At 46.0% G+C, this 26,803-nt stretch overlaps 1 protein-coding gene across 2 annotated transcripts in view; it reads right to left on the bottom strand.

The window, feature by feature from the left end:
• XPR1 (xenotropic and polytropic retrovirus receptor 1) overlaps positions 1 to 19,675 on the bottom strand; it is a 121,758-nt gene extending 102,083 nt beyond the window's left edge. For both annotated transcript variants that reach the window (XM_054384486.1, XM_054384488.1), the window contains exons 1-2: positions 19,607 to 19,675; positions 12,418 to 12,469 (exon numbers count right to left, since the gene is read on the bottom strand). In XM_054384486.1, coding sequence (XP_054240461.1) covers positions 12,418 to 12,469; positions 19,607 to 19,675 — 121 coding nt within the window. The remainder of the gene's footprint in view (positions 1 to 12,417; positions 12,470 to 19,606) is intronic.
• Positions 19,676 to 26,803: the final 7,128 nt, after the last annotated feature.

Here is a 26,803-nt window from a genome sequence, read left to right as displayed (position 1 = left end):
CCAAAGCCTTTAAGCACATGCTGCAAAGCACTCATGTTACCACCAAAATACCAAACTACAGGATTTGGCAGCTTAGCCTTACTGTATTAGCAGGGGTGGTGGGGAACCTTCTTCGCTGGCCAGAGTTCCTGCATCAGCAACTCCTGACTGACAGCTGGGCTGTTCCAGCCTCCCTTATCCATGTCCCCAGGGAAATGAATTCTGCAGCTGATGACTAATTCATGACTGGGAGTTGTGCTTAGGCAAGTCCAAGCCCAGCTCAGGCACCTTCCTAATACCGAATTCCTACTCAGCCGGAAAGTGAGTGGGTGCACATCTGCTCCATCTAGAACGCTGCATCAACCCAGCTCAATCAGATGAGGACAACAGCTGGAATTGAATCTGTAGGTGCTGAATGAAAGCAGAAGAAACTGAAAGGGAAATTGGTACAGATCAATTCTAGCTGAGCTGCATTTGGATTCCTAAAACTGGAGAGGCAGATGGGAAAGCTCTTTTGTCAGCACCTTTGGAGCTCTTGAGACTTGAGCTCAAAGCCCTATTTAACACAGACACCAGCAAACTAATCTTCCACTGTAAGAAGACATGGGTGCAGCTAACACCAGAGCCAAAGACACCAGCTGGGAAAAAACAGTGTCCACATGTACACAGAAACGTGAGCCAAGAACCAAAAGCAACCTGGCAAGCTCCCCTCCACACCACAGCCCCTCTGAGAGCCGGGGGCTGAGCCCTGACCTAGTTCCTGGCAGGTTGCTGCACACAGATGGACCCATTCACCTTTTCCCTTCTCTGTCCTTCTTGGTCCTTCACCTTCTAAGGCTTCACCACAAAGATGACATCTGCTGAAGAGAGCAGCACTAAAGCTGTGGCAGGCTCCCCACAGCTGTTATACTGCTAAAACTCACACCTGATATGGGGTATTTTTGCAGGATCTGAAGTGCCTACCAGAACCAGCAGCCACCTTACAGCCAGGATCATTACAGCAGATGGGGCTGTTCAGGGTGGCAAACCCTACAAGCTGGGCATCTTGTCTCTAACCTTGGCCTCCAACAGCTTAAAATTTCATTCACAATCCATATCTTACTGACTTACCCCTGTGAAACATGAAGTTTTCATAAACAAGTCTTATCAACATCCTACTAATTAAATCTACACCACAAATGAATGTCCCATGTTAAGAGCATCACTTACAGCATCTGAAATCCACAAATGCAGCCTCTACCTGCACAGTTACCACTTGTGAGCACTGATGTTAACCCAGTTCAACCACAGATGAGCAAAAGGTATTTTGCTTTTTCTCTCTCGTTTGTTGGAGGGTATCCAGAGGAGGGCAACAAAGCTGGTGAAGAGTCTGGAGGACATGTCTTAGGAGGAGCAGATGAGGGACCTGGGGTTGTTTATAGCCTGGAGAAAATGAGGCTGCAGGGAGACCTTCTCACCCTCTACAACGACCTGAAAGGAGGCTGGAACCAGGGTCAATTTCTTCTCCCAAGCAACAAGTAATAGGACATGAGGAAACAGCCTTCTGTTGCACCAGGGGAGGTTTAGGTTGGACAGAACCCCAAAAGGGTTCTGCAGGCCTGGAACAAACTGCCCAGGGAAGTGGTAGAATCACCATCCCTGGAGGGATTTAAAAGACATGTACAAGTGGCATAGTTTAGTGGTGACCTGGCAGTGCTGGGTTAACAGTTGGACTGGATCTGAAAGGTCTCTTCCAACCAAAAGGATTCAATTATTTCATTCTATGATTCTTTCCTTTGTCCTCTCTGGGAAGCCCTCTTATCTCTAGATTACAGTAAACTGTAACCAATTAAAGGCTTTAAAAGCACATGAAACTTCTGAGAAATGTTTTCCTGCACCTGTGTTCACTGTGGTCAAAGCAGAACCAAGCCTTGACCCTGGCTTCCAGTGGAGAAGTGTGTTCTCCTGTGGCTGGGCAGGGGAGAATCTGAACCTTTCCCTTGGACTTCCAGAGAGCTCAAAGACCATTTGGCACACACAATAGAATGTCCTATCAGGCTCAGATAATTTATTTCTCTGCTTTCTAATTGCTGCTTCTAATTAGGGGAGACAAAGTCACAATAAAACACTGAGGTAACAGCCAAATTCCCTTAATCTATTTACAGAATTTACCTTTTAGGTACAGATCAGTCAATCCTGCTCATTATTACCCCATTTTTAGTGCACAGCCTGTGACTCACCCCAACAGCTGAGCTCATAAGGGAGCTGCCTTTAAAAAGCAATACCTGGGTTCACAGATGAGCAACCACTCTCTGCTGCTGCCACCACCCTAGCATGAAAAACACAAAGCTACTCACAGTGAACTCATTTAAATGATCATCCAGACAGAATAGGAAACCATGAGAACAAAGAATGAGGTTCACACCAGTGATGCCCATTTTTCCCCACAGCTGACATCTTAGGGGACTGACAACTAGACAGGTTGCTTGGTATTGAACTGCTCTTAGCAGAAGCAAGGAGCTCAGCAGAGCTGTCCTGGAGAGCCACGCAGGGACAGGTCACCAGCAAAGGCAACACCAGAAGAGCAGCCTTGGCCACACATCAGAACAAGCCTGCAGCTGTGGGACCAGACAGATCCCGAGCTAACAGCTCGCTCGTGCTGATCTTTTCAGCTTCTCTGCACTTTGCCCCACAAATACATTGAGACCATTGATAAGAGCATGCTAAGCAATTACAGTAAAAATAAAACCAAGATTATAAACACAGTCTGGATGCCAAATTTGTCTCTTTTTGCTATTTAAGGGCTCAAATTTTAGCACGCAAAGAATTCTCAACACCACCCCAAAATGTGTGCCTGGAGCTATACAGCACATGCAAAGTAAATTGCATTCATATTGCTATGTTATGGCATGCAATTTCCCTCTTCCCAATCACGCTGCTTGCCTCTCTTGTAAAGTCAAATAGCCTGTCAGCTTCTCATCAGGAAGCAGAAATTGGTTTTCCATCTCCTAGGAGATAAACAAGGCTTCCCCCTCTGCAGAGGGGAAGTTGAACTGCTGGGTTCAGCATGAAAGAGACAGTGCCCACAAACAGGCAGGAGTGTGCTCACCCATGGGTTTTGCACCATCCCAGCACATTCTGTGCCCACTGTAATGCCAGTCACCTCCCTGGACAGAGCTGGGACTACCTTTTAAAAGTAGATTTGGGAATCTCCAGGCAGTTTTCTTTGTGACTTTTAGCTGAACATCAGCTACTCTGACTCACAGTGCTGCTGCTGCCTTACAACTAAGGAGCTTTAGGTACTCTTGTCATACCATGTGTTAGTAAAATACTCTTTCTACCTCTTTGTGGTTTTCTTGGAGCTACACACCCCTTCTCAGCTCTCTGGGGAACAAAACTGTGGGATCACTTTTACACTTAGGCTACACTAATTCAGGTGAAAAGGGTTACCACACTCAACAAAAGTATCATAAACCTATCTAATTATATTAACTAAATAGCATATAATAAATGCAACAAAATATTTTTAACTCAATTTTTTCATTTAAACTGTGGCTTTGTAAACCTAAGATGCTGTAATTTTGCAGTTTTATGCTGTAACTAAGGTTAAATATGATGTATTTACAGAGAGCATGGCTGCATTTTCAATTGAATTCATTATTTTTACTCAAAAGGGGTCAAGCTGAAAGGCTATGGATACACTTTGGAAAAAAAAAAACACAGGTAAAATAAGCAACTACCCTTAATTTCTATTTCAGGAATCAGGAAAAAAAAATTATGACTGGGAGCAGGTTGACTTTTAACCACATCCTTGCTAATTTTAACATTACTTAATCAAAGAGGCAAATCCTCTCATGTTCAGAGACCAGTACTCCAAGAGTCACTGCATTGTGTGGCCTTACAGCAGACAAAGGTAACAACTCAGACAGCTGGACTCCCCAGTTCAAGAGACAGAAAAGTACTGGAGGGAGTCCAGTGGAGGCCACAAAGATGATGAGGGCACTGGAGCATCTCTGTGAGGAGGAAGGGCTCAGAGAGCTGTGGCTCTTCAGCCTGGAGAAGAGCAGAGTGAGAGGGGATCTTCTCAATGCCAATCAGTAGCTAAAGGGTGTGGGCCAAGAGATTGGGGCCAGATACTTTTCAGTGGTGCCCAGTGACAGGGCAATGGGCACAAACTGGAACACAAAAGGTTCCATCTGAACATGAGGAAAAAATCCTTTGCTGTGAGGGTGCTGGAGCCCTGGAGCAGGCTGCCCAGATAGGTTGTAAAGTCTCCTTCTCTGAAGGGATTCCAAACCAACTTGGACATTGTGATCCTGGGCTGCTCTGGGTGACCCTGATTTAGCAGGACAGGTTGGACTAGATGATCCCCAGAGATCCCTTCCAATCCCCACCATTCTGTGACCACTCCTACAGCAGGGTGCCCAGGGACTGCCTTAGCTCCTCCACCACATCACACAGATGTAAGGGCTCCACAGGGTATGGGTGGGTTGGCCATTTTTCTAAGGCATCTTACAAGCAGGTACAATATAGAAGAATGAGATTTCCTTCCAGGGATATTCTGCTCATTCCTTTGCTCACAGCATGCATTTTTGAAGAGAGAGAGAGAGAGAGAGAGAAACCAGTCAGATTTAATTCATTTTGCATTATTCACCAAGTAGCTACAGTCTCACCCCAAATCTTAATTGTCTAATAACTCAGACCACCTCTTTCAAACACAGCTCTAAAGGAATGACTAGAAACCCAGAGGCTGCCTCCTACACACACACACACACACTAAATCTTGCTGTTAAGATGTCTAGTGCAGCCTTCTTTCAAAATGCAGCAATAAATTCTGGCCTCTTGTATATACATGTGCAGGGCTGCTTCATGTCTACAGCCCAGATGCTGTTTGATGTTTTGCTGTTGTCTCAGGAGTGTTCCGTTGAAGGCACGGCTGTCTGTCAGTCTCCCAGCTTTGTGAATCCTTTCCTACTTTCCAACCCTCAGGTTCTGACCACTAACATGAAACCTGGCACATAGCAGGTAAACTACAAGAGCTGTCCTCCAACCACTAAAAAGGTCCCAGACTGGTGTTTTTAAATGACTGCTTGGACACTTGCATAAGAAACATGGCTCTAGATGCAGTCCCTTCACATGGGCCAGCCCTGACTACCGGGTCCAGCTTTCACCACTACCTCCTCAGCTACCTGCAGCTCTGTGCTTAGCCTGGGTTTAATAGCTCTTATTACCCAAGACCAAAGGGTGCTTAAGTTAAAAAAAAAAACCAAAAAAAAAAAAAAAGCTACAGAAGAAATTTGTCATGCAATGACAGAACGTTTGAGGTTGGAGGAGACCTTTAAAGGTCATCTAGTCCAACCTCCCTGCAGTCAGACAGGGACATCTGCAACTAGATGAGGTTGCTCAGAGCCTCATCCAACCTGACCTGGAATGTTTCCAAGGATGGGGCACATCCACCACCTCCCTGGCAACCTGGGACAGTGTTTCACCACTTTCATTGTAAAATAGTTCTTCCTTGAACCTAGACTCTGGTACACTTAGGAGTCAACTGCTTCACCTAATACGCATGCCTCAAAGCTCTTTGAGCTGTGGAGAAAGCCACCCAGAACACATCAGAAGACAGAGGAAAAGGAAGAAAGGGTTGCTCAGCAACACCACAAGCTTCCTGTCTTGTGCACACAGATGAAGCATCAGGAGCTGGACATGGGGCAAATGGAAAGTGTGAGGAAGTCTAGTGTTTCCACCACCTTCAATCACAAGCTTTATTCAGAAAGAAACAATAATCTGCACAATCAACATGCTGAACTACTTCCCACCACAACCACCTTCGTTAACCTGCAAGGTCCCACATCAGCCCAAAGAGCCCCAGGGAAGGTCCCCTCTGCACCAGGGATACTCTCCTATAGACTTTCTGCAGCAAGTGGTTTCCCACAACTCAAATGGTTCACAGCCAGGTGCAAAACTACAAACGATGCTGCAGCCCCCAGGAACCAGCACCTGCAATAGTTAGGCAAACTGGTTAGGCAGAATTCAATCGCTTGGCGGCCAATACTGCTGAAGAAGTCACTGTATCAACAGCATGCATGGGTCTGCATTACACTGAATGAACAGAAAGCAGCCTTTGATGGCACAAAGCAAGCACCATGGTCAGTCTCAGTGTGGACCTTCTCTAAACACAGTACTGCTTTTGACAGCAAAATGACTTCCACATGAGCACAGCACACTACATTTTCACATAAGCATCTGTGCTCCAAATATTTTGGTGATCATCCAGCTGTTCTCTAATACTGCTCTGCACCCTGCTACAAGCATATGCACTGTTTACCTTTCAAATTTTTATTGCCCCAGGGCAAGAGAAACCAGACATCACCTCGTTCTCTCAGTGCTGGTGTGCAGCCAAGCTCTCTTCCTGTCCACCATTTGCATCTTCTGGAAGCTAACACTTTCAATAAGCCAAATAACCTATTTTTCTACAGCTAGCCCAATTCCTGGCATCAAGGCTCCAACTGAGAAGAGGACTGTCATGGGATTTTTGATTTTACACACTCCAGACAGAACTACAGTTTGCACAGCATCAAGAGTGTGGGACACCAACCTCCACTTGTGTGTGCCCTTCAGAAGGTCATCAACTCCCACAAAATAGTGAAATAAAGACAAAGTATCCATCTGCTTGTGGCTGCTTCATAGGAGCTAATGTGAATGAGTTCTGTTGAAGACTCCCTTAGGCCTAAGCATTCCCATAAAGCCTCAACAGTTACAAAGTAGGCTTCTGCAACTGGTAATGTTTATTTTGAAACAAAAAGAAGACATCTGTATATATACAGACAAACCATAAGCCTTTGATCAACCCTACAAAGCATGTCAGTGTTAACTGTCAACCTCACAACTTCTTCTGGGGAAAAAAAAAAGAATGTGATTTCCCACACCCTGCTTACTCACTACCCTGAAATAATACTATTTGATTTATTAACAGAAATAAATCCAAGCTACAGTTTTGTAGCTGTCAGTTAACATGGAAAGTGCATTACAAATGAAAGCAGAAACAAAGGTGTAACCACACAGAATATGCTGCCAGTGTTGGCATTCTCAGGATGTCCCAGCCTTGCACTTCTTGCTTTTCTAATCTGGTAGAAGTCAATAGATGACAAGTACCAGCAGAGGATCTCCATTACCATTACAGCTCTTCCCCTACCAACCAGATGTTATTTTAACATCACCTATTAATTAAGTTCTATATTACAGCACCCATACTTCCCCCTCCTACACTGTTACATCATTCAAGCCCCACACAGCCCTTCGACCAGCAGTGATCCTCATTCCAAAGATGCCAAATTTAACAGGAATTCAGGACTGGAGTTAAGCAGAATAAATAACCTCCATAATAAGAGAATACAACAGAACGCCCTTGTACCAGCTGATGCTACAACAACAGTGTTTGTTTACACAAGCATTAAAGGGAGGTTAAATTTCAATATCTGAAAGACAAATATTCGAGGAAAGAGTATTTAGAGTGAACCCTGTCCACTCGAGCAGATAAATCAGAATGAATAATTTACAGCCACACTTTCATCTCCACTGCAGCTGAGAAGAGCTGCGGCGTAAGGAGCTTGGGGAGATGCCGACACATCTGCTCACCAAGTGGAATAATCGGGAGGACTCCAAGCAACAGTGGTCCAGTAACCTGTTTTACTTAGGTGACAAATGGGACAGGAAGCAGTGGGAGGAACGAGGAATGCAAAAAATTCAGTGTGGTCACAGTGAGGTAGGTATTCCATGCTTTTACAATGAAACTAGTGCTACACTGGGTTCTCATCTCTAAAGAATCACTGATTCTTCCTAAAGGTAGCTCAAGCAAGGCTTGAGCTCATACTGACCTGCTCACACTGACCTGGCACTCTTGCATGCAAGCCTTCCTGCCACACCATGAGGACTCAGTGGCTGAGAATAACATCACAGCAGCTTCGGTTCATCCAGATTGCTCCAATAACAGCAAGCAGCACGTAACAAACAGTTAACAAAGCAAACATGCACCAAAGGTTCTCCTGAAATTCCAGCAAGCTCCATCATACCGCTGGGAATCAAGCATCATTTGGTATTGTTTTCAGTGACGTGCACGAGATTGGATTAGCAGACCAAACACCAATTTTGTACAGATGTTGCTCAGGTGGAAGGATGGTGCAAGTTTCATCAGGGGAAAGCCTTGTAAAAAGATGATGAGCATCTGGAGGAGTAACACTGGCATACAGAACTCTGTCATTACCAAGTAGATATATGGGGTGGGGGGAAACGTATCTTTGAGCAGATTAAAGAAATCTGTGTGTACAGCTGACAACTGCCAAAAAAGACATGCATGCAGTCTGGTATCATTCTCAGGAAACACAGGGAGCCACAGCACCTTGCAATAGAGAACAAGTCTTTGGAGGAACTGCTGAGGGAACTGGGATTATTTAGTCTGGAGAAGAGGAGGCTAAGGGAAGACCTCATTGCTCTCTACAGCTCCCTAAAAAGAGGTTGGAGTGAGGTGGGGGTCAGTGTGATGATAGGAAGAGAAGAAATCGCCTGAGATTGTGCTAGGGGAGGTTTAGGATGGATGTGAGGAAAGATTTCTTGACTGAAAGAGTGGTCAGGCATTGGAACAGGCTGTCCAGGGAGATGCTGGAGTCACCATCTCTGGAGGTGTTCAATAAACATGTGGACATAGCACTTTGGGACATGGTTTAATGGCCATGGTGGTCTCAGGTTGATGGTTGGACTCTAAGATCTTAGAAGTCTTTTCCAATTCTATGATTCTATAATAGTGTCAGAGAACAGCTATAAACAATCTCATCCTATCATACAGCCTTGACAGACCTTCCTTGTTCACATCTACAGGGGGTTAGTTACAATCTGTCTGTATTCACTACTTGAAACAGGAAAAACGTTATAGATACAGGTGTGATTCAATGTAGCACAGTGAGAGGGTCACTATGTAACTAGAGAGTTTAAAAAAATGCCCAAGTTAGAGCCAAGATCCTCTTTCCAGCACTAAATAGCGCTTCCAGTCCATTAAATAGCCCTAGAACCATCAGCTGAGGAGCTCATTCTGAAGTTAAGCTTTGTTTACCTGTGTCCCAACCAAACCCAGGAGATTCCTAAATAGGAACCAAATGAAAGCTATTAATGACAGACGGTTCACCTATTACCTGCCTTGTCTATTACTTACTACATGCCTTGATCAGGAAGCTTTTTTTTGTGTTATTTTAAAGAGTTGGTAAAATGCTTCCAGCATACTAATAAGCAACACAAAGCATTTCTGTATGTATACAGAGTCTACCAGCTGACACAGTAAGCTGCCTGCAGCAAAAATCTAAGAAACTCATTCCCAAGCCCTGAACTACCCATGCAGCTGAGCAGGGTAAGAACTAGGAAAAGCCTCAGTTTTAGCCTTTGAAGAAGAAGGAGTTTTGTATACCAATGTATTAACTGAAGATTAGCTCTACAGTACATGTAAGGTAAATTGAAGCCAGCTGTGCATGTCGAGAGCATGTCTGTGATCAACTAGATCAATCAGAAAATGGATTTTACTTAGGCCAGTCTAAAATGAGATTACATTAGGCTCATACTGGGAAGCTGGGTTTCGGTAGCACACTCCCATAGTTTCTGAGCCAAGCTCAAAATAACACAGAAGTATCCATTGCAAAATCCATACTAAACTGAAAACACACAGGCCAACAGCCAGCCCCTGACAATAGCTGCTACATCCCCTCTGAAGTTCAAGGGATGCTACTGCCTCTGACAGGGACCAGAGCAATGTGTGGGGCACAGTTTCTATGCAGTCACACACTAACCCTGGTCTAAGGTTTCCATGAACAAAGGCAGAAGGGCTTAAAGGAGAAGGAAATAAGCAACAGGATCAGAGAAAGAATTTTTTTACAATGAGGAAGAAATATTTTACAATAAAGGTGATGAAACACTGTCACAGGTTGCCCAGGGAGGTGGTAGATGCCCCATCCACAGAACCATTCCAGGTCAGGTTGGACAAGACTCTGAGCAACCTGCTGTAGTTGAAGATGTCCCTGCTCGCTGCAGGAGAGGTTGGACTAGGTGAGCTTTAATGGTCCCTTCCATCTTAAAGCATTCTATGATTCTATGAGAAATATTTGGTCTTGATCCATTTCCAGTACAAGCCTTTCCTAAAGCTGCAGCTCACAGTATGACATCTGCCTTCCCTCTGTCTACTCTGCACTCCTATGGGCAGCAGAAGGATCCACAGGCCATACAGACAGCTCAGTTGCTCCAGCCCAAATAGTCTGGCTCCATCCTGAGCAACACACAATTTCCAGAGAGGAACCCAGAGACTAAAAAGCAAAACAGACTCAAAGCAGAGAAAAAAAGAGAGGGAAAGAACACACCGAAAGCAAACTATAAAATCCAACCACCACACACTCACATTCTATGAACAAAAGGTGAAGGAATTAGTACAACTGCTCTGTACTTAAAGACAGGTCAGGCAAAACAGAGTTAAATGAGTGGTTCAAAACAGTCTGGATTATTTAGTTCACTACAGTACAGAGGAAGAGACCTGATCCCCCTCCAGAAATGAAGAGAACATTGTTCTACTTATGAAAAGTGTCTTAAGTCATTACTTTCCTTTTGTTGAGGTTTTGAAAGCATCCAAAGGAGACAAAAGCACTAGTTAAATTTCTTTTCACACTTAAAACAGCATAAATATTGCACCATTTAGTTCTTTACCTTCTCTTCCTTTGCCAAATGTTTATACTCAAACATCACAGCACATCAGTATTCCACAAGCATTGGAAGAAAGGAATCCAAATGCTGAATTGTAATGCTTTGAAGTTTTACAGCCAGCAACTGAAAGCCCACCTTGAAATTCTAGGTATCCCAAGGAAAAACCCAGGAAGTCACATTCAAGCATCAGACTACAAAATTAATAGCACAGACACCATTTGCTCCCACTGTCAGTAATACATTTTTGGATAGAAGGAAAAAAAAAAAAAGTCTTGTAAATGCTCCAGTTTTCTCTTAAACTAATGCTGGATTTTCAACAGAATCAATAAGTTGTCTCTAAAAGTTCATAGAGTGAGGTTGGTCTACAGAAAACACTTTAGTTCCTCTTAGCTAGAAAACTGGTTTTATGCTGCTGGGGAGAAAGGTTTGTGGGTGGTTTTTAAGCAACTTTGCCACTCAAAAAAAAAAAAAACAAACACTGTACTGCTGGCAAGTTTCCCTCAGTTTTCCAAAGATAACCCACATATTTTAGATGATGCTAGGACCATAACCTTTAGAAATCTAGTTCTAGGACCTGCACTTTAGAGAAACTGGATTTAACAAAATTAGCAGGCTGAGTCAAGTGAGCAAGTGCCAGGTTAAACCTAAAGACTATGCCTGTCTGAGCATGGATTCCATGAAGTTTTCAGCTTAGAATGAGCCTCTGAAGAGCAGAAAGGAAAGACTGCCCCACCACACACACTTAAGTCTACTTAGTGCAATTTTAGTTTTAAAATTCTAATCAAAGAGTAGGTAGAGATAAATTCAAAAAATTAACACACCACCTTATTTTAACTATTTCAGACCTAATTTCCCAATTCTAACCAACATAAAATTGTTAATAAACTAACATTAATAGTGACTAGCATTACACATTAGCTAACTGACCACACTAGAAGTAGCAGTCTATAAATATGCAAGGAAGAAGCCCAGAGCCATGATATTCAAAGGGGTTGGTGAAATTAACACTGCACTGCAATTAAAATGAAAATAATAAGAAATAAGGAGGTCACAAACCAGTTTTAAATCCACAGGAAGAGCAAGACAGTAAGGAGTGAAGCAACATAGAGACAAAAACTATTCAGTACTTTAAGGACAACAAAAGGAAGAAGAAAGATAAAAGTACTATTGAGAAATTCTGTTCAGATCATCACTTAAACTCTTCAAGATGCAGTGAGTTAAAACCCAAATGCCGTACTAAAATAACCTAGAGAACTCAGTGTCAATAAACACATGCAAACAAGAAAATATATTCATACACTTCTGTCCACATACGAGAGGCAGCACAGCACTGGGGAGGATGCAGAAAGAAAGGACCAGACTCTTCCAGTTCAAACCACCAGTAACAAACCAGAAACCAGTATCTCTCCAGCACAATTATCTCCTAAAGTGGCTGGCTGTCACAGCAAAACAAAGGTCTATTTTCAAGGGATGAAGAAAGTACTTCCACCAGTGAATGCCCTTATAAGCAAGAGGAATCCAGCTGTTGAAGTCCCAAACTATACAAAGTCATTTATTGTCCTAAGGACAGAGGACAAAGAGTTCTAACAGCAGGCTGTGAAAGGCCAGGCATTTGCCCATCAGTGTATTAAGTTTACCAATTTAGGAGGGCTGAGGACAGAAAAGGAACAGGACTATGTGCCCAGCACCTAATGCCAAGAAAAATACAATTCTCAGTTATAATTTGCTTACCTTCTATAGAAGGAGCCTGGTCCACGGCTGCATATAGCATCTCTTTCAAAGCCTGCAAGGAAGAGAGCAAGGAATACAGTTAGTATTAAACAAAAAGAAACCAAAAATTGCATGGTTTCGATAGGCCTGTTTGAAAACAAAAGCAATTAAAGCCCTTTCATCCTCCAGACTGACACAGAAAGCCATGGTACGTGACATCCACTACCACACCTATTGCTCTTAAAAGAAACACAAGCTCACATTTACTGATCACTTTGTCTAAAGCTTCTAACCTTACTGATCTATAAAATTTATTCCAGCCACAGTTTTCGACATCTTCCTTTGGAAGGTTGGGAGGATTTTAAAGGTTTTACATTTAAAAACCATAACAAAAACTGTTGCGTGACAAACAAAGGGGTATGGCAAGGCAAAGGAGGAAAAGCAGCCTCAGGGATGTCTTATCACTGTTCTATAGGAGTACAGAACTACACACGCATTCTAAAAGCTGAAGGCAACATGACCAAGGAGATTAGAGAAGCAGGGATGATGGCCTTCTCTTGAGGTGGAAACTGAAGGACAATGTTAACACCAGGCAGAATTATTAGCCAGGTCTTCAGGTCCTAAGGGCACCATGAGCTGCCTCCCAGAGACCACGGGAACCAGCTGTTCACCCCCACTCAAGACTGCCGGTGAAAGGGATGAGCAGCACAAGCAGCAGGACCAGGAGGTAAGGTGGGGTCCTACAGCTAAATACCAGCCACCCCTGGCAATAATCCCCTTCCCACTACCAGAGCCAGGAGTGAGGCACCACATTGGAAACCTCGTCACTTGCAACTCCTTTTCAGAAAGCCTCTTTTCAGATGGTTATTAAAATGCTGTTATTATTCCACCCATAGACTAAAGGTCTGCTCTCTCACACATCACAAGGAGAAGCAACACTCAAACTGAATTCAGATCAGTGGTTGAAGGAATAGGTTGAACCATAGTTTTGGAACCAGAAGCCACCAGGAAGGGCCCGATCCTGCTGTTGAGTAATTTGTTTGCACATCCCCTCCACACCACTTGATAAAGACAGGCATCTTAATAAAGCATGTACTGAGTATAAGCCAGCTTCACAGAGAGCTGCTGCAAAAACATTTATTCCCTCGCTTTTGAAATCCAACACACAAAAGTCATTTATGGTCTTTCAAGTTCCTGTTCCAAACATATCCTACAGTACTTCTATAATGCTACACCTCCCCATTTATCATCTTGTGTCTGTGTCTCCCAGGTCCAAATATCACAGCCTAAGCACCCAATACCCTAATACCCTCAAGGCAAAAACTACAAGCTCAGCAGCTGGAAGGAAACTCAGCCCTGTTGTAACATGGTGGTTACAATCCTGTTAAGCAAATACAAGGTCTAAAGGACATGTCTGTTTATCACAAAGTATCCGAGGTGCACCGGCAGCTCAGGCATCTCTCGGAGGTCTGATTCCTGAATCCACAGAGGTCTCAGCAAAGGTCACTTGCATAATTGTTTTCCCAACTGAGCCACTGCTAAACGATCCTCATTCCAGCAGCACAGCCCTCCTCTACCCTCCATGTTTTCTTTAATTCCTCCTGAACACTGGGCACTTCAGCCCTTTCCCCACCATGACTCACTCAACCAGCAGCACATGACATGCCTCCATGCATCAAGTGGTCAAAAAGCCTTTCCGATTTCTCATCCTGCTCATCAGCCTTACCTACCTGTAACTTTTTCCATGAGCCACAACCACATGGCATAGGATAAACAAACCTGAAGAGACAGTAAATTGAATGCCAGTGTAGCAAGACCTCCATCCTTTAACACACCCAGAAGTAAACTCACAGTGCAGTTCCTACCTCTGGTTTTAACAGCCACTGTTTAAAAAACAAATTAAAAAGAATCACAACACTTGACAGTCCTGCAACAAACAATCTTGAAAGCTGAAGGTGTCAGCCATTCCACAGACCTCTCCCCATGCAGGCTAACATATTACAGTCTGGCAGCTGCAGGGCAGGTTTTGTTACTGCTTACCTGACCTATATAAGGAAACCAATAACCTGAAAGTGAAAGGCTCAGTGTTCCTTCACACCTAGACCATTCAGTCCTCTAAGCTACAGAATTTTAGAAATGACTGTTTCCAAAAGTTATCCATCACTGTCAACTTCAAATGTTTAAGAATTATTCCCTCAGCCTTCAAAGTAGACAAAAAGGGTTGTTTCCTTACTTTAAGCCTTCAGCAACCCAGTCTAGTAGGAGGTGTCCCTGCCTATGGTAGGAGCTTGGAACTAGATGATCCTTAAGGCCCCTTTCCACCTAAAATATTCTATGACGCTATGATTCTGTGATTTAAACTGTACTAGTGATACACCCTGCACCCACAGTAAACCTGTGTAAATGTACATCAGACAACAAAAGCAGAAAGAAAACACTTTAAAATGCAACTGTCAAACCTTCACAGTGAACAAATTCAAGGACAAAAACCTTAAAATGCTCAAAAAAACCCCACTGCTTTAAATGATTTACTTCCAAATCGCTTATGCTCTTCTAAGCTCACCCAATAACATCCAGAAGGACAAATAGTGAAATAGCACAACAGATTTGTGTCAGGAGGTGGCAAGCCTGGGTGTGAGCTGCCTATCATGAAGCAGGGTTTGACAAGCAGAATTGGCCACCTCCCAAAAACTGAAAGCCTTTCTCTGGAGGAGAAGACTCTGAAGGCAAGCCGGCCTCCTCAGATATCAGTTTCAGTTTCCCCACTTACTTCCTGCTGGAGGTTGTGGCTCAGAGAAATTATTTCTGAAGCCTAGCAACCTCCTCCTCTTCTCCAAAAGGAAAAAGTGCTTTAAACATGGAGCCCTCTTAAAAGGACAGTGATGTCATCTACTCAAACCTTTCACTCATCTCTCCCATGAACTTTGCACCTGTACTGATCCTCCCTCTTCCCCAGACACTGCAATTTCAAAAGTACTAAGCACTTCAAAAACATCATCAGAATTCTGCATCCAGGTAGATAAACTTGATCCAGATTAACTGAAACAAAAACTGCCATCTGGCAACTGCAAAACTCCACTGAGTTTCCATCAGATGTGCACTTAGGTTTAGGAGCCTGAGCAGACAGAGCAACGCTCTCCTCCTCCTAGAAGCCCCCCAGAGATGGACACACAAGCAAAGAAAATCTGTAGCATGGTCTGTGGATAAACAGATAAGCAGCAACCCAACAATTTCACTGCATGGAACACTCTTTGCAAAAAAACATCAGCTGAAATTCACCTAGTGAGTGCTGAGTTAAGGTAACTCCTATCTGAAAAGAGAATTCTGCTGTCTGACACAAAGATGGAATTTTGTTTGTTTTCCTATTTCACCTTTACACCAAAGGAACTGAAGAGTAAATGAATGGTCCAAAACTTTTAAGGAAGATTTTAGATAACAGACCCTGAAATCATGATCAAAAATGTTTAAAACTCCATCATATTTAGCATTTAACATAATTAACAAGCATTCCCACCAATGAAGATTTTGTCAGTACTTTGTTTTAAAATTAATCTCATCCAGGGAGCAGCCTGATAACGCCACCCAATACTTCAACAGTAAAGATGCCCCTTTACACTAGAATTATGTTATTGCCATGAAGGTCTCCTGATCACTTACACCAAGGTGTCAAGAACCATCAGTTGGGAATGGAGTTTGCATGGTAAATATGACATATACAATTTGCATGCTTTCATGCCATCTTTAGAAAGGAAATTTGGAATGGAAAGTCAAACCAAGACAATCAAGGCTTGTGCAATGCTCCATGTTAGTGTTGACTCAATCACAGCAAATGTCTTTGCATAAAGCTGAATAAACAGCACAGCACACGTCATCATTCTTCCTCTTTTCCAGAAGTCAAGCACTCGTTCTCAGACAGGACATTTGCAGTAATGGTCACTGCAGAGCTTTTGCTGAAAGAAAGAATCTAAGCCATGGCTCTCAAGTATATCTTCATTCTGCCTGTTTAAAGAAAGTGAAGGAATTTTTCTGTTTAAAGCTCTTCCACTGACCAAGTCTGGGCAACTTCCATATTTTCTACAAGCACAGTTAAAATATGTAAACAGATTTTTGCCTGAGGGAAAAATCACATTAATGGTAGGAACTTTGAGGACCTAAAATTCTTAAAGACCATCTGAAAGTGAAACTATATTCTTAGGTATTCAAAACAAAACAGTCACATTCTTTTTCCTGATGTTATCATAACAGATTACAGCCTCCTCCTGGTTTGTCCAGCCATTTATGCGAGGAGGCATCCCATGAAAAAACAGAGACATGTCACCGGGTGAGGATCTCCTCACAAGTTGCCTGGGTCTTACCACAATTCAGGGCTGTCTGACTGCACGAGTCATAGAATCATAGAATCAGTCAGGGTTGGAAGGGACCACAAGGATCATCTAGTTCCAACCCCCCTGCCATGGGCAGGGACACCTCACACTACATCAGGCTGGCCAGAGCCTCATCCAGCCTGGCCTTAAACACCTCCAGGGATGGGGCCTCAACCACCTCCCTGGACAACCCATTCCAGGCTCTCACCACTCTCATGGTGAAGAACTTCTTCCTCATATCCAGTCTGAATCTCCCCACTTCCAGCTTTATTCCATTCCCCCTAGTCCTGTCACTGCCTGATATCCTAAAAAGTCCCTCCCCAGCTTTCTTGTAGGCCCCCTTCAGATACTGGAAAGCCACAATAAGTCACCTCCCCTCCAATGGAAAAAAAATACAAATATCAGACTAGAAAACCAAAACGACTACACATAACCTTTATGAGACAGAATGACTTGAAGAAAGCAATTTCTGTGCCATCTTCTAGTCTTTTTATCAGCATCATGAGCTTGACAGGGGATGTCCCTGGTAACAGGAATAGTTTTTCAGAGTTAAGACCTCACACAACAAGATCTGTCACTCTTAAACAGTGCTTGATTATTGCTTTAATTAAGAAGGAAAACATATAAACCATCAGATGAAGAGGCATACAAAGAACTATGATGCATGATGTACTATCGCTTGTAAGCCACAAAAGTGGTACGTGGCCCTACATTTGCTAATCAACAACTCAATTTCTCTGGACAAAAGAAGGGCTGTTTGCTTTCTGCCTCAAGTACCATCAACAAGTAAACCAGGGTAGCACCAGCCTTTTATGTGCCACACCCACACGACCACCACTTACTGAATAATAAATGCTGGATTATTCCATCACTGTAATATGAATGAGCAGTAGGCTGACTCGCATTCAGCCAGCTGCAACAAGGGAAACAAAGGGGTTTTAAAGTTATTACTGAAAAAGGAGAGTGAGGGAATTTATTTTTAGCCACTTTACCTTACGCTGTGTGTCCAAGGAAGAAATTACTTGAAGTCTAGAAAGAGCAACAACTTGAAGGAAGTTTTTATTGAAATCTACCGTTATTTTAAATTGGGATGGGAGAAGGGAAAACAATATAATAATGTTGCCCTAGTTAAAACATCTGAAAATTAACCTCCTATAATGAAAACAGTGGCCAATAAGCAGCAGAGTTCTTCACACGTTAATTAAGGTGTCATAGTTCATCAGGTCTCCTTTATGCTCCCTCTGCATCTGTTTTAGTCAGCACATAGCCAAATCTTTCACCCTTCTGTTTCCTCCTTTCTTACCCCACCAAGCCACTTCCAAACATTCTCTTAGGAAGATCTGCAAGTTTTCTGCTTCCAGGAACAGAAAAAAGCTGTTGTACAGATAACCCATCAGAGACACAAAGCAGAACTAGCTGGTATTTTATGAAGACAATGGGTTTCCTCCTTCTCAAAGAATGATGTATCATTTGCTCCTCTAGTTCTACAAATAACCCAAGGAGATCACATTTTTGTTTTCAACTTCAATCCAACTGCAGATTTTATTTAAACATCCACCCCTTCGCAGTCAGGTAAAGGAAAACAAAGAAACAGCCAAAAGGGCAGATATAAACTTTTCCAGTTCAATATTACAACAAAGCAAGCTAAGATAAATGTGATCTTCCTCACAAATGCAGACAGATTAATAGGGTACTAGAAATAAATTGCTATTATAGTCCCAGAGAGAAAATCCAGGCCTCCAAACGATAAACATTGGATGTTTTTGACTGACTTCATCAGTCAAGAAGTTTTGCTGATGATGGCTCTCCTATAATCAGCTTTCCGTTGTCTGGGGTTAATTATTACTTGCGGAAAAAAACCAGCATCACTGGCACCAACCCCTTTTTACAGCTAATGCTGGAAGGGGAGATGGTTTTACTACAAAGAACCACCTTGAGCTAGTTACACCGAAGCCCAGCACGGCTATGATAGCTCTGAAATGAAGCAATCGGTGTGACCTTTAGCAAGCTGGCACAACAAACGCTGAAAGGCTGGATTCTGCACATCACCCAGGGTTAACGCTGCAGAACTTGGTGTGTGCAAATGTCCTGCTCCAGGTGCTTCACCTGGAAGCTTCAGGGATGGATGGAACAGGGAGAAGCACAACCTGGTTCTGATAAAAACAAGGCTTGTTTTTTTGTTTTTTGTTGGTTTTTTTTGCCGATGGCCGTTTGCCGCCCGGTATTGAGTCACTCGGGTAAACTGCGGGCATTACCGAGCGGGACTGCGGCCCTTCGCGGGGCAAGGCTGCGGGAAGGGATGGCTCGGCCCCCCGTGGGTGCCGGCCGGCCAGCCTGCCTGCACCACTGCCCTTGGGAGCCGGGGATGGGGGCTATAAGCCGCCTCTCAAAGTCACCCCTTCCTCTGCCTTCCCTTGCCCAGCGCTGCCGGTGGTGCTGAAAAATACCTGCTACTGACAGCGGGGCTGTGGCCATGCTCCGGGGAACGGTGGGGGGGATGCACGGTAACCGGGCACTGCCCAGCCCCGACCTTCGTCCCAAGCCAAAAGGTTACAAAGACAACAATTAACTCGTTAATTGGCCACCCAGAGCTTTGGCTCCCAGTGCTCCCAAGCCTCGGGGCACGGCAGGATCAGCAGCGGATAAACACGTTGTTTTCACACACTCCTCCCGCCGAGAAAAAACAGCGGGAAGCTGCCGCCCCCCCCGGCGCCGGTAGGCACTGGAGGACACCCCGGACACCCCGGCAGGGACACGGAGGAGCGGGGCTGGCTCCACACACACTCATCCCGCCCCCGTCCCCGGCCCGTACCGGTGCCGAAGCCCCGGGGAGTAGCGGGCCGTACCTCATACTGGATGTATTGCTTCCGCCACTCGGGCGTGATGTGCGCCGCGAGGTGCTCGGCGAACTTCATCCTGCCGCCGGGCCGGGGCCGAGGCCGCGCTCGTTCTGTGCCCGCGGAGCCGCCTCAGCGGCGCTTGGTTACGAAGGGGCCGCCGCCGGTAGTGGGGGGCGGGGGGGGGCTGCCGCCACACATGGGCCCCCGCCCGCCCGCCCCCGCCACTCCTCAGCCCGCCTCGGGCCTCCTCAGCGCCGCCCCGCTACCGCTGCCGCCGCCGCCTCCTCCGCCGCCGCCGCCATCTTTCCCGTCCCGCCGCCCCGCCGCCGCCGCCTCCCCGCCGTCAGCCGGCCCGACAGCCAACCGGCCGCCGGCAAAGCGCGTGGCTACGGCAACCGCTGCCACCGCCCACCGAGGCGGGGCCGAGCGCTCAGCACCGCCCCTCCGTGCCCGCCGCGAACGCGGGGCTTTGGGGGGAGCGGCGGCGCCGGAGCTGCCCCGGAGCTCAACGACTCAGTCTCCGCTTCGCTCTCTCTGCTCATTTTGGGGTTCGGTTTGGACCCCAGCGTATCACCTTCGTCCTTCTGAATGTCTCGCCCAGCTCTGGAACAGCCCCAGTTCTAATTCCGGACCCTGCGGGGCTGTCTGGGATGGCATGAATACGGGGATGGGAAGGGACGAGGATGCAAATAGGTTTGGGAATGGAAAGTGACAGGGATGGGGATGGGGACAGAAATGGGACGGGATTGGGACGCGAATGAGATGGGGATGGGATGCAGATGGGAATGAGATAGGGATGGAATGAGATGGGGATGAGAATGGGGTAATGGGGTGAGGATGGGAATGAGATGGTGACTGGATTGAATAGGATGAGGATGGGATAAGGATGGGGACTGGGATGGAATGGGAATGAAGTGGGGATGGGATGGGATTGGGATGGTACAGGGAGAAGTGTATCAGGGAGAGCAGAGTGCATTGTGGGGAACAGGTGAGGAGACAGGCAGGTACCAGCTAGGGAAAACAGAGCGACAGAAAGGATGGAGATGGATGGGAAGAGCAAGAGCAGACTCAAGATGGATGAGTAATCATTGAGAGAAGATGGAAATGAGTCTGAAAGGCCATAGAAAGCTGGGGCAAAGGAAAAGGAAGAGAAGACAGTGAAAAGGAAAAGGAGAAGAGGAAGAGAAAGGAAGAAAAAAATAAAGGGAAAATTCTCCAAAAGTTGTACGATCATAAAAGCCTTCACCCTTGCAGCACTCATCACATTTACTGGCAGGGTATGGGGCAAGGAGGAGCAGGGGAACCCAGGGCAGGTGTAAGGGTAAGGCCACTCATGCTGGGGCACAGCTGCCCCAAAATACAGACACTTTTGGTGCTGGAAGATTCAGCACCCAATGCATTACAGTGGGAGAGACCAAACTGGAGCCATTCTGAGCAGGGACTGCAGGACTTGGTTACCCTCAAGTATCCCAGTGGCCCTAAACTTGCCCTTTCCCAGCTCCTACATTGTGGGAATTTGCTGTCTTTGAGTTTAATTTTGGTTTTCCTTCAAGCCTCCCAGCTTCTGGGAATATGTTATCCAGGGAAGTGGTGGAGTCACCATCGCTGGAGGTGTTGAAGTGTGGATGAGGCCCATCAGGACATGGTTTAACGGCCATGGTGGTGTTGGGTTGACAGTTGAACTCAATGATCACAGAGGTCTTTTCTAACAAAGACAATTCTATGTTTCAGGTGACAGCTTCCATTTTTTTCCCATACCCACACCAGAGCAGATCCCATCCCAGCTTCCAGCCTCTCGCCATGACAGCATTCCTTCCCACTGCCATCAGCAGCTGCCCAGAGCATTGTTCCCATTGACATCTGCAGGAGAAAAACTCATTTTCTGCGGTGATTTATCGTGTTCCTGTCGCAGGCCTGGAGACCTCTGATTTGCAAGGGCTTTTACCCATGCTGAGATTTATCCAGCAACGACAGCGGCACATGCAGCAGTGATGCTCACTGATACCATCTCTTAATTATGTTTGCAGCAAACCCTTTAATGAATAGAGCTTTAGTGCCCTTCATCTGAAACTTCACACTCAGCAACCTGCCCAGCTTTGACCTCAGCACCAGCCAACCACTATGTCACAGCTTGACTTAACATTTAGCAGGTCACCAGCCTTTTAATGCATCACCTTTGCAGGCTTGTTCCAGATAAAATCACTCTGGGTCTGAGCCTGCTCCCACCACAACCAGTGGCACTGCTTGCAGCAGGAGCAGGCGTTGAGGTGGGTCTTTGCAGCTTTGACTCCTTGAACATCATTGGGCTTCCAGAGATAACGTGCAGCATGGGGGAATGGATTGAGAAATAAATAATCTTTATTATTTGCTGGATGTGTTGGATGAAATATGTGACATGATGTATAATAAGTGAGTATCTTCTGTTATGACAGCTTGCAAAATTCAGTGACTGAAAATAACCAGTGTTTCCCCTTTCCCTTTGTAACTCAGGGAGTTTTTTACCCACTAGTAAATGCTATTTGTTGGTATTAAACAAAGATAGTCAATAGCAGGGGAGGCAGAGCAGAAGCCAGACTCATTCTCACTCACCATTGCCATGCTCTCTAGCAACAGCTCTGTTTCTGTATCTGATTGGCAAGCCCCTGCCTCCTGTTATCAGACACGCTTTGGGACCACACTTGGCATCCTGACTGTTTTGCTGGGACTAGGGACTTTCCAACTCATCCAAATGTTTCCAAACTCTCAGCTCGTCACTTCCAGGGGCTGGGGGAGGAAGTCAGGGAGGAAAACGGGGCAGGAGAAGCCTTAAATTAAAGAGGAATGTCCATGGTTGCCTGTCTCTGCTGCCTTCTGCCAGTGGCTGGACTGAAAGATAGGCAGGGGGAATGCAGGCAGCACATCCCAGCCAAGGATCCCATCCAGTCTCAGTCTCAAGTCTGGATTCTGATCCTCCCATGCCCTGGATCTGGATCCTAGTTCCTGTGCCTCAGTCCAGATCCTAGACCCCATGCCTTGGAAGTCTGGACTCCAGTCCTTGTGCATCAGGTCTGGATCCTGGTCCCTTGTACCTCAAAGTCTGGATCCTGATTTTTGTACTTTGGCTCTGGATCCTGGTCGCTGTGCCTTGAGACTGGATCCCAGTTTTTGTGCCTTAGGTCTATTTGGTCTCCTATGCCTCGAGGTCTGGGTCCTGATTATCATGCCTTGGGTCTGGAACTCCATCTCTGTGCCTCAGGTCTGGATCCTGGCCTCCATACCTCAGATCTGGATCCTGGTGCCCATGCCTCAGATCTGTATCCCAGTCTCTGTGTCTCGCTTGCAGCAGGCTGCCACACTCCCTCATCTCTCGCTCTTTTCCAGGAAAGACTTTGCATTGTGCTTTCCCCCCATGCTGTTGTAGATAGGAGAAAATAAAAGCAGCAATGTTATTTGCATTTTTAAACCCAGCAAGGAGAATTCAGGAGTGGGCTTTCCGCCAGTGCAGTCTGGCACTTGCTTTGTTGAGAGCATATAGAATAATTTATAAATAGCATGGTGGGTTTTCTAAAAAAAATATAATTATACTTTTAAAGATCCTGCATGGCTGGAAAGAAGGAGTCTTCAAAAGAGGCTTTAGAAAAAAAGAGTCTTGCAGAGGGAAAATTTTCTTTAATGGCATTGATAAAATCATGACAAGGAGGGGTTTCCATAGCAGGAGATAATGCAGGACACCCACAGACAACCATTCCCACACCGTTCTTCTCACCTTCTCCCCAGTCAGCTGACTTTTAAAGATGCCTGGATATCTAGGGGCTCAGTTTGTCACAGAAGGGGATGTTTTAGCAGTACGACCCTCTCTGGTACCACAAACAGAGCAGGGCATGTTGAGCCTGGACCTCTCCCTGGGTCAGTATCAGGAGGACAATAAATTCTTCTCCTGGATATCAAAACCAGAAGAAACAATGTCTAAGCCTAGGGGGCTGGAAGCAGCAACATGCCCCTGACCTTGGCAAGGCTCCTCTCTGCCACTGCAGAGGTGACAGGAGCATCATGCAAGGAAATGGCTGCTCCCTGCATCCTCTGCTGCCCTGCTCGTGGGGTGATTCCTGCTCCTGAGGAAGGACTAGGGGCTTCACTGCTGCTGTTTGGAAAGAAAGAAGGGGGCAGAAATAAATAAACAGGGAATTAAAAGCAGGTCAGGGGCAAGCTTGACATGGAGCAACAAGGGAATATAGTAAACCACACCAAGAGATACTGCCCTGCCTGCCAGGATCAATAGAGCAGCAGCCCTAGGCTTGGGACACTCATGGCATTCGCTGGCCAGCCCCAAACGCTCCCATTATCTGCTTCATCAATACTGGTCTTGAGAAACACGATCAATATATTAGATTTCCCAGAGACAGGGAAACAAAATGCACAAATCCTCCAGCTGCCTGAGCTGGAGCTATTGATTTTTCACATATTCTCCCTCCCCACCCAGTACTGATGGAGGATGAGGATGTGATGATGGTCATCAGAAGTCAGGGGGGTTCCAGTCCCTGGGGCAGTGACAGTGCAGAGCTTCAGACTGGGATTGGAACTGGCCAATCCACTGGTAATGCTCAGGGTGTTTAAATACACAGCTGCAAGCTGCCTGCAGCAGGATTTTTAAGCCATGAGAAGCAGTGGTTTCCAGGCAATAATAATGCAGTGGATAGGCCTAGTTCCAGAGCAGGGATGATGGTACTGATCTGGCCTTTTCCAAGCACTGTCCCAGCAGCCACGTCTTTTCAATGGAGTAAGATGATGCTTTTATCCCTGTTTCAGCTGGAGCAAGGATAAGACCTGCCAGAAGGGGATGTGCCAACATCTGCCTTGGCTGCAGGTGGGTCACCTTATTCACCAGCTGAATTTGATTCATCAAGACTTGAGTACATATGGAAGTGGATTTAGGACTCAAGAGCCCCAACAGCCAGCCTGAGGGATGGAGCAGCCTTGTCTCCAGCTAACAGGACAGGGGTGTGTGGGTCTGTAAGCACTAACCATGTCCTACTTATCCTACTTACCACCTCCCCTGCATTTTTAAGTGTCTTAAAAATCTCAGCGTTGGGCAACAGCATACCCATGGCTGCAAGCATACATGTAGAGGCATGATTGCTACCAAAACACGTAGGGATGCAGAAACATAGAGCAAAAAGCCACATCAGCAGCAGTTTTCCTGTGCCAGGATCCTGCCACATGATGCAGGGAGCAAGGCTGCCGCTCCACTCATCGCCCGACCCCCTCAAACAGGCTGACCTTTCCCAGGCTGACTCACAACAGACGTATGCATGGCTGCTCGCATGTGCCCCCTCTGCTTAGCTTGAGATCACACGGGTGTCCTGCCTGAAAACTCAGCCAGGGAGTAAGAAAAAAACCCAGACAGTTTAGGTCTACATACCCCTGCCAGGTTGCTTCCAGCCCTGCTCTTGTGCTGTGTGGGGTGCAGCGTCTCCCAGTGCCATAGAGGGATGAGCACCAGAGAGCTGAGGTGATGGTGCTGGGCTGGGGACTCACTGCAGTGTCTTACAACTGGGAGCAGATGGGGGGTTTCACACCCTTTGCTGGCATGTAAATGATTGCTCCTGGATCACTTCCAGTACATATATATGTGTCTGGTTTAATTTATGCACGCTCGCTTTGTGCGAGAAGACAGCAGCTGACCGGTGGTTAAGAAAACTGAACACCCTGAAAAGGTCTAAAATTAGAGGAGGAAGAAACAAGAGCCACTTCCTCTGAGTCTTAGAGCTGCCTGGGCTGCTTCCAGGAGAGCCCTGGGAAGAGCCTCTGACCTCTTTGCTCTGTGTGTGAGACTGCCTTAGTGCTTAAATCCTCCTCCTCATCACCGCAGTGTCTATCTGCCTCAGAACATCTCCACGTCCATGTCATTGCCGCATTATGCCCTGGGGCAGGATGGACCTTTATCCATTTGGGATGCTTTCCAGGGGACAGGGACTGGTAAAGTGCCAGGAGGCCTTGGGGGTGTCCTTGTCCTGTTTACCCCAACCTCATCTGCTTCATTAAACACACTCTTGCTTTCCCATCCTGGCTGCTGGCTGCTAGCCCCTTCCCAGGCCCATGGACCAGGTGAGGGGCATGAAGGAAGGAGGGCAGCACCCCACCAAAGAGCAGGAAGGGAAATGACTTGGGACAAGAAACTGTGTTCCTGGAGCTGGTGCAGACAATACCACTGTCACACTGGAATCACAGCAGGTCTCACAGGAAACATGAGCTATCAGCACATCTTGGTGTGTCAATGCTGCAGGCACCAAGCTGGCACAAACACAATAAAGTGGCACTGGCAGTGGCACCGGCAGTGGCACCGTGTCCATTGTACGAATGACCCACTCCCTCCCTCCTAGTGCCCAGACACGAGCCCACACCAAGCCATTCTCTCCCTCCCTCTGCTCCAGAGCCAGCCAGCTCCAGGGGAGTGGGGAAGGCCTTGAGCATGCATCCTTTTCTGTGCCATCCCCCATGGATGATGGGCTGAGGATGGACAAACACCCAAGTTGTGCCTTGGTGCTTGTACAAAGACACTTTTTATTTGGTGAGTGGTCTGTGTTGGGAAGAGTAGACCTACCCTTTACACCATGCATTGGTATAACTGTATAACCACAGACTGGAGGATGTCTCACTGCTGTTCCCTACCCTAACCTGTGTCCCTTACCCAGCAGGTCTATAACAGTCTATAAAAGCGAAGTGCAGATGAGGCTGAGGTGTGTGGCAATAGCTGTAGTAGAAATCTCAAAGGCTGGTTGGCCTTTCAGGGAGATTTTAGAAATGTTGTTTTTTCTAACAACCTCTGAATCTTATCAAAGTGCACAAAAGGCCACAGGCTTCCTATTAGCAAGGGACACGTTAGGAAAACAACAGCTGCTCCTGCCAAACCTGGCTTGACCCTGCTTGGCTTGAGCCAGGCATCATGGGCACCCTTAGGGCCGTCAGCTCCTGCCAACGCCCCCAGTGCTGTAGCAGGGGACAGACCTTGTCCACAGCAAGTACATTTGTTGATCTCCTAGGACAGCACTTGGTCTTTCTCCATGGAGGATCTTGCTTGGCTGGGAAGGAATCATGTGTTTCCATGTCACATCCTTACGTATTAGGGCTGAGTGTGAGCCATCTGTAGGTGATGTTCCCAGTCCTGCAGCCCTGAAACAGACATCAGATTGGAATTAATCATTTAAAGCAACTGAGAACATGTCC

The sequence above is a fragment of the Indicator indicator genome, chromosome 10 (assembly GCF_027791375.1).
Source record: "Indicator indicator isolate 239-I01 chromosome 10, UM_Iind_1.1, whole genome shotgun sequence".
Taxonomy (NCBI): Eukaryota; Metazoa; Chordata; class Aves; order Piciformes; family Indicatoridae; genus Indicator; species Indicator indicator.
The sequence above is the reverse complement of the archived record's forward strand: the minus strand, read 5'-3'. Positions and strand labels throughout refer to the sequence as shown.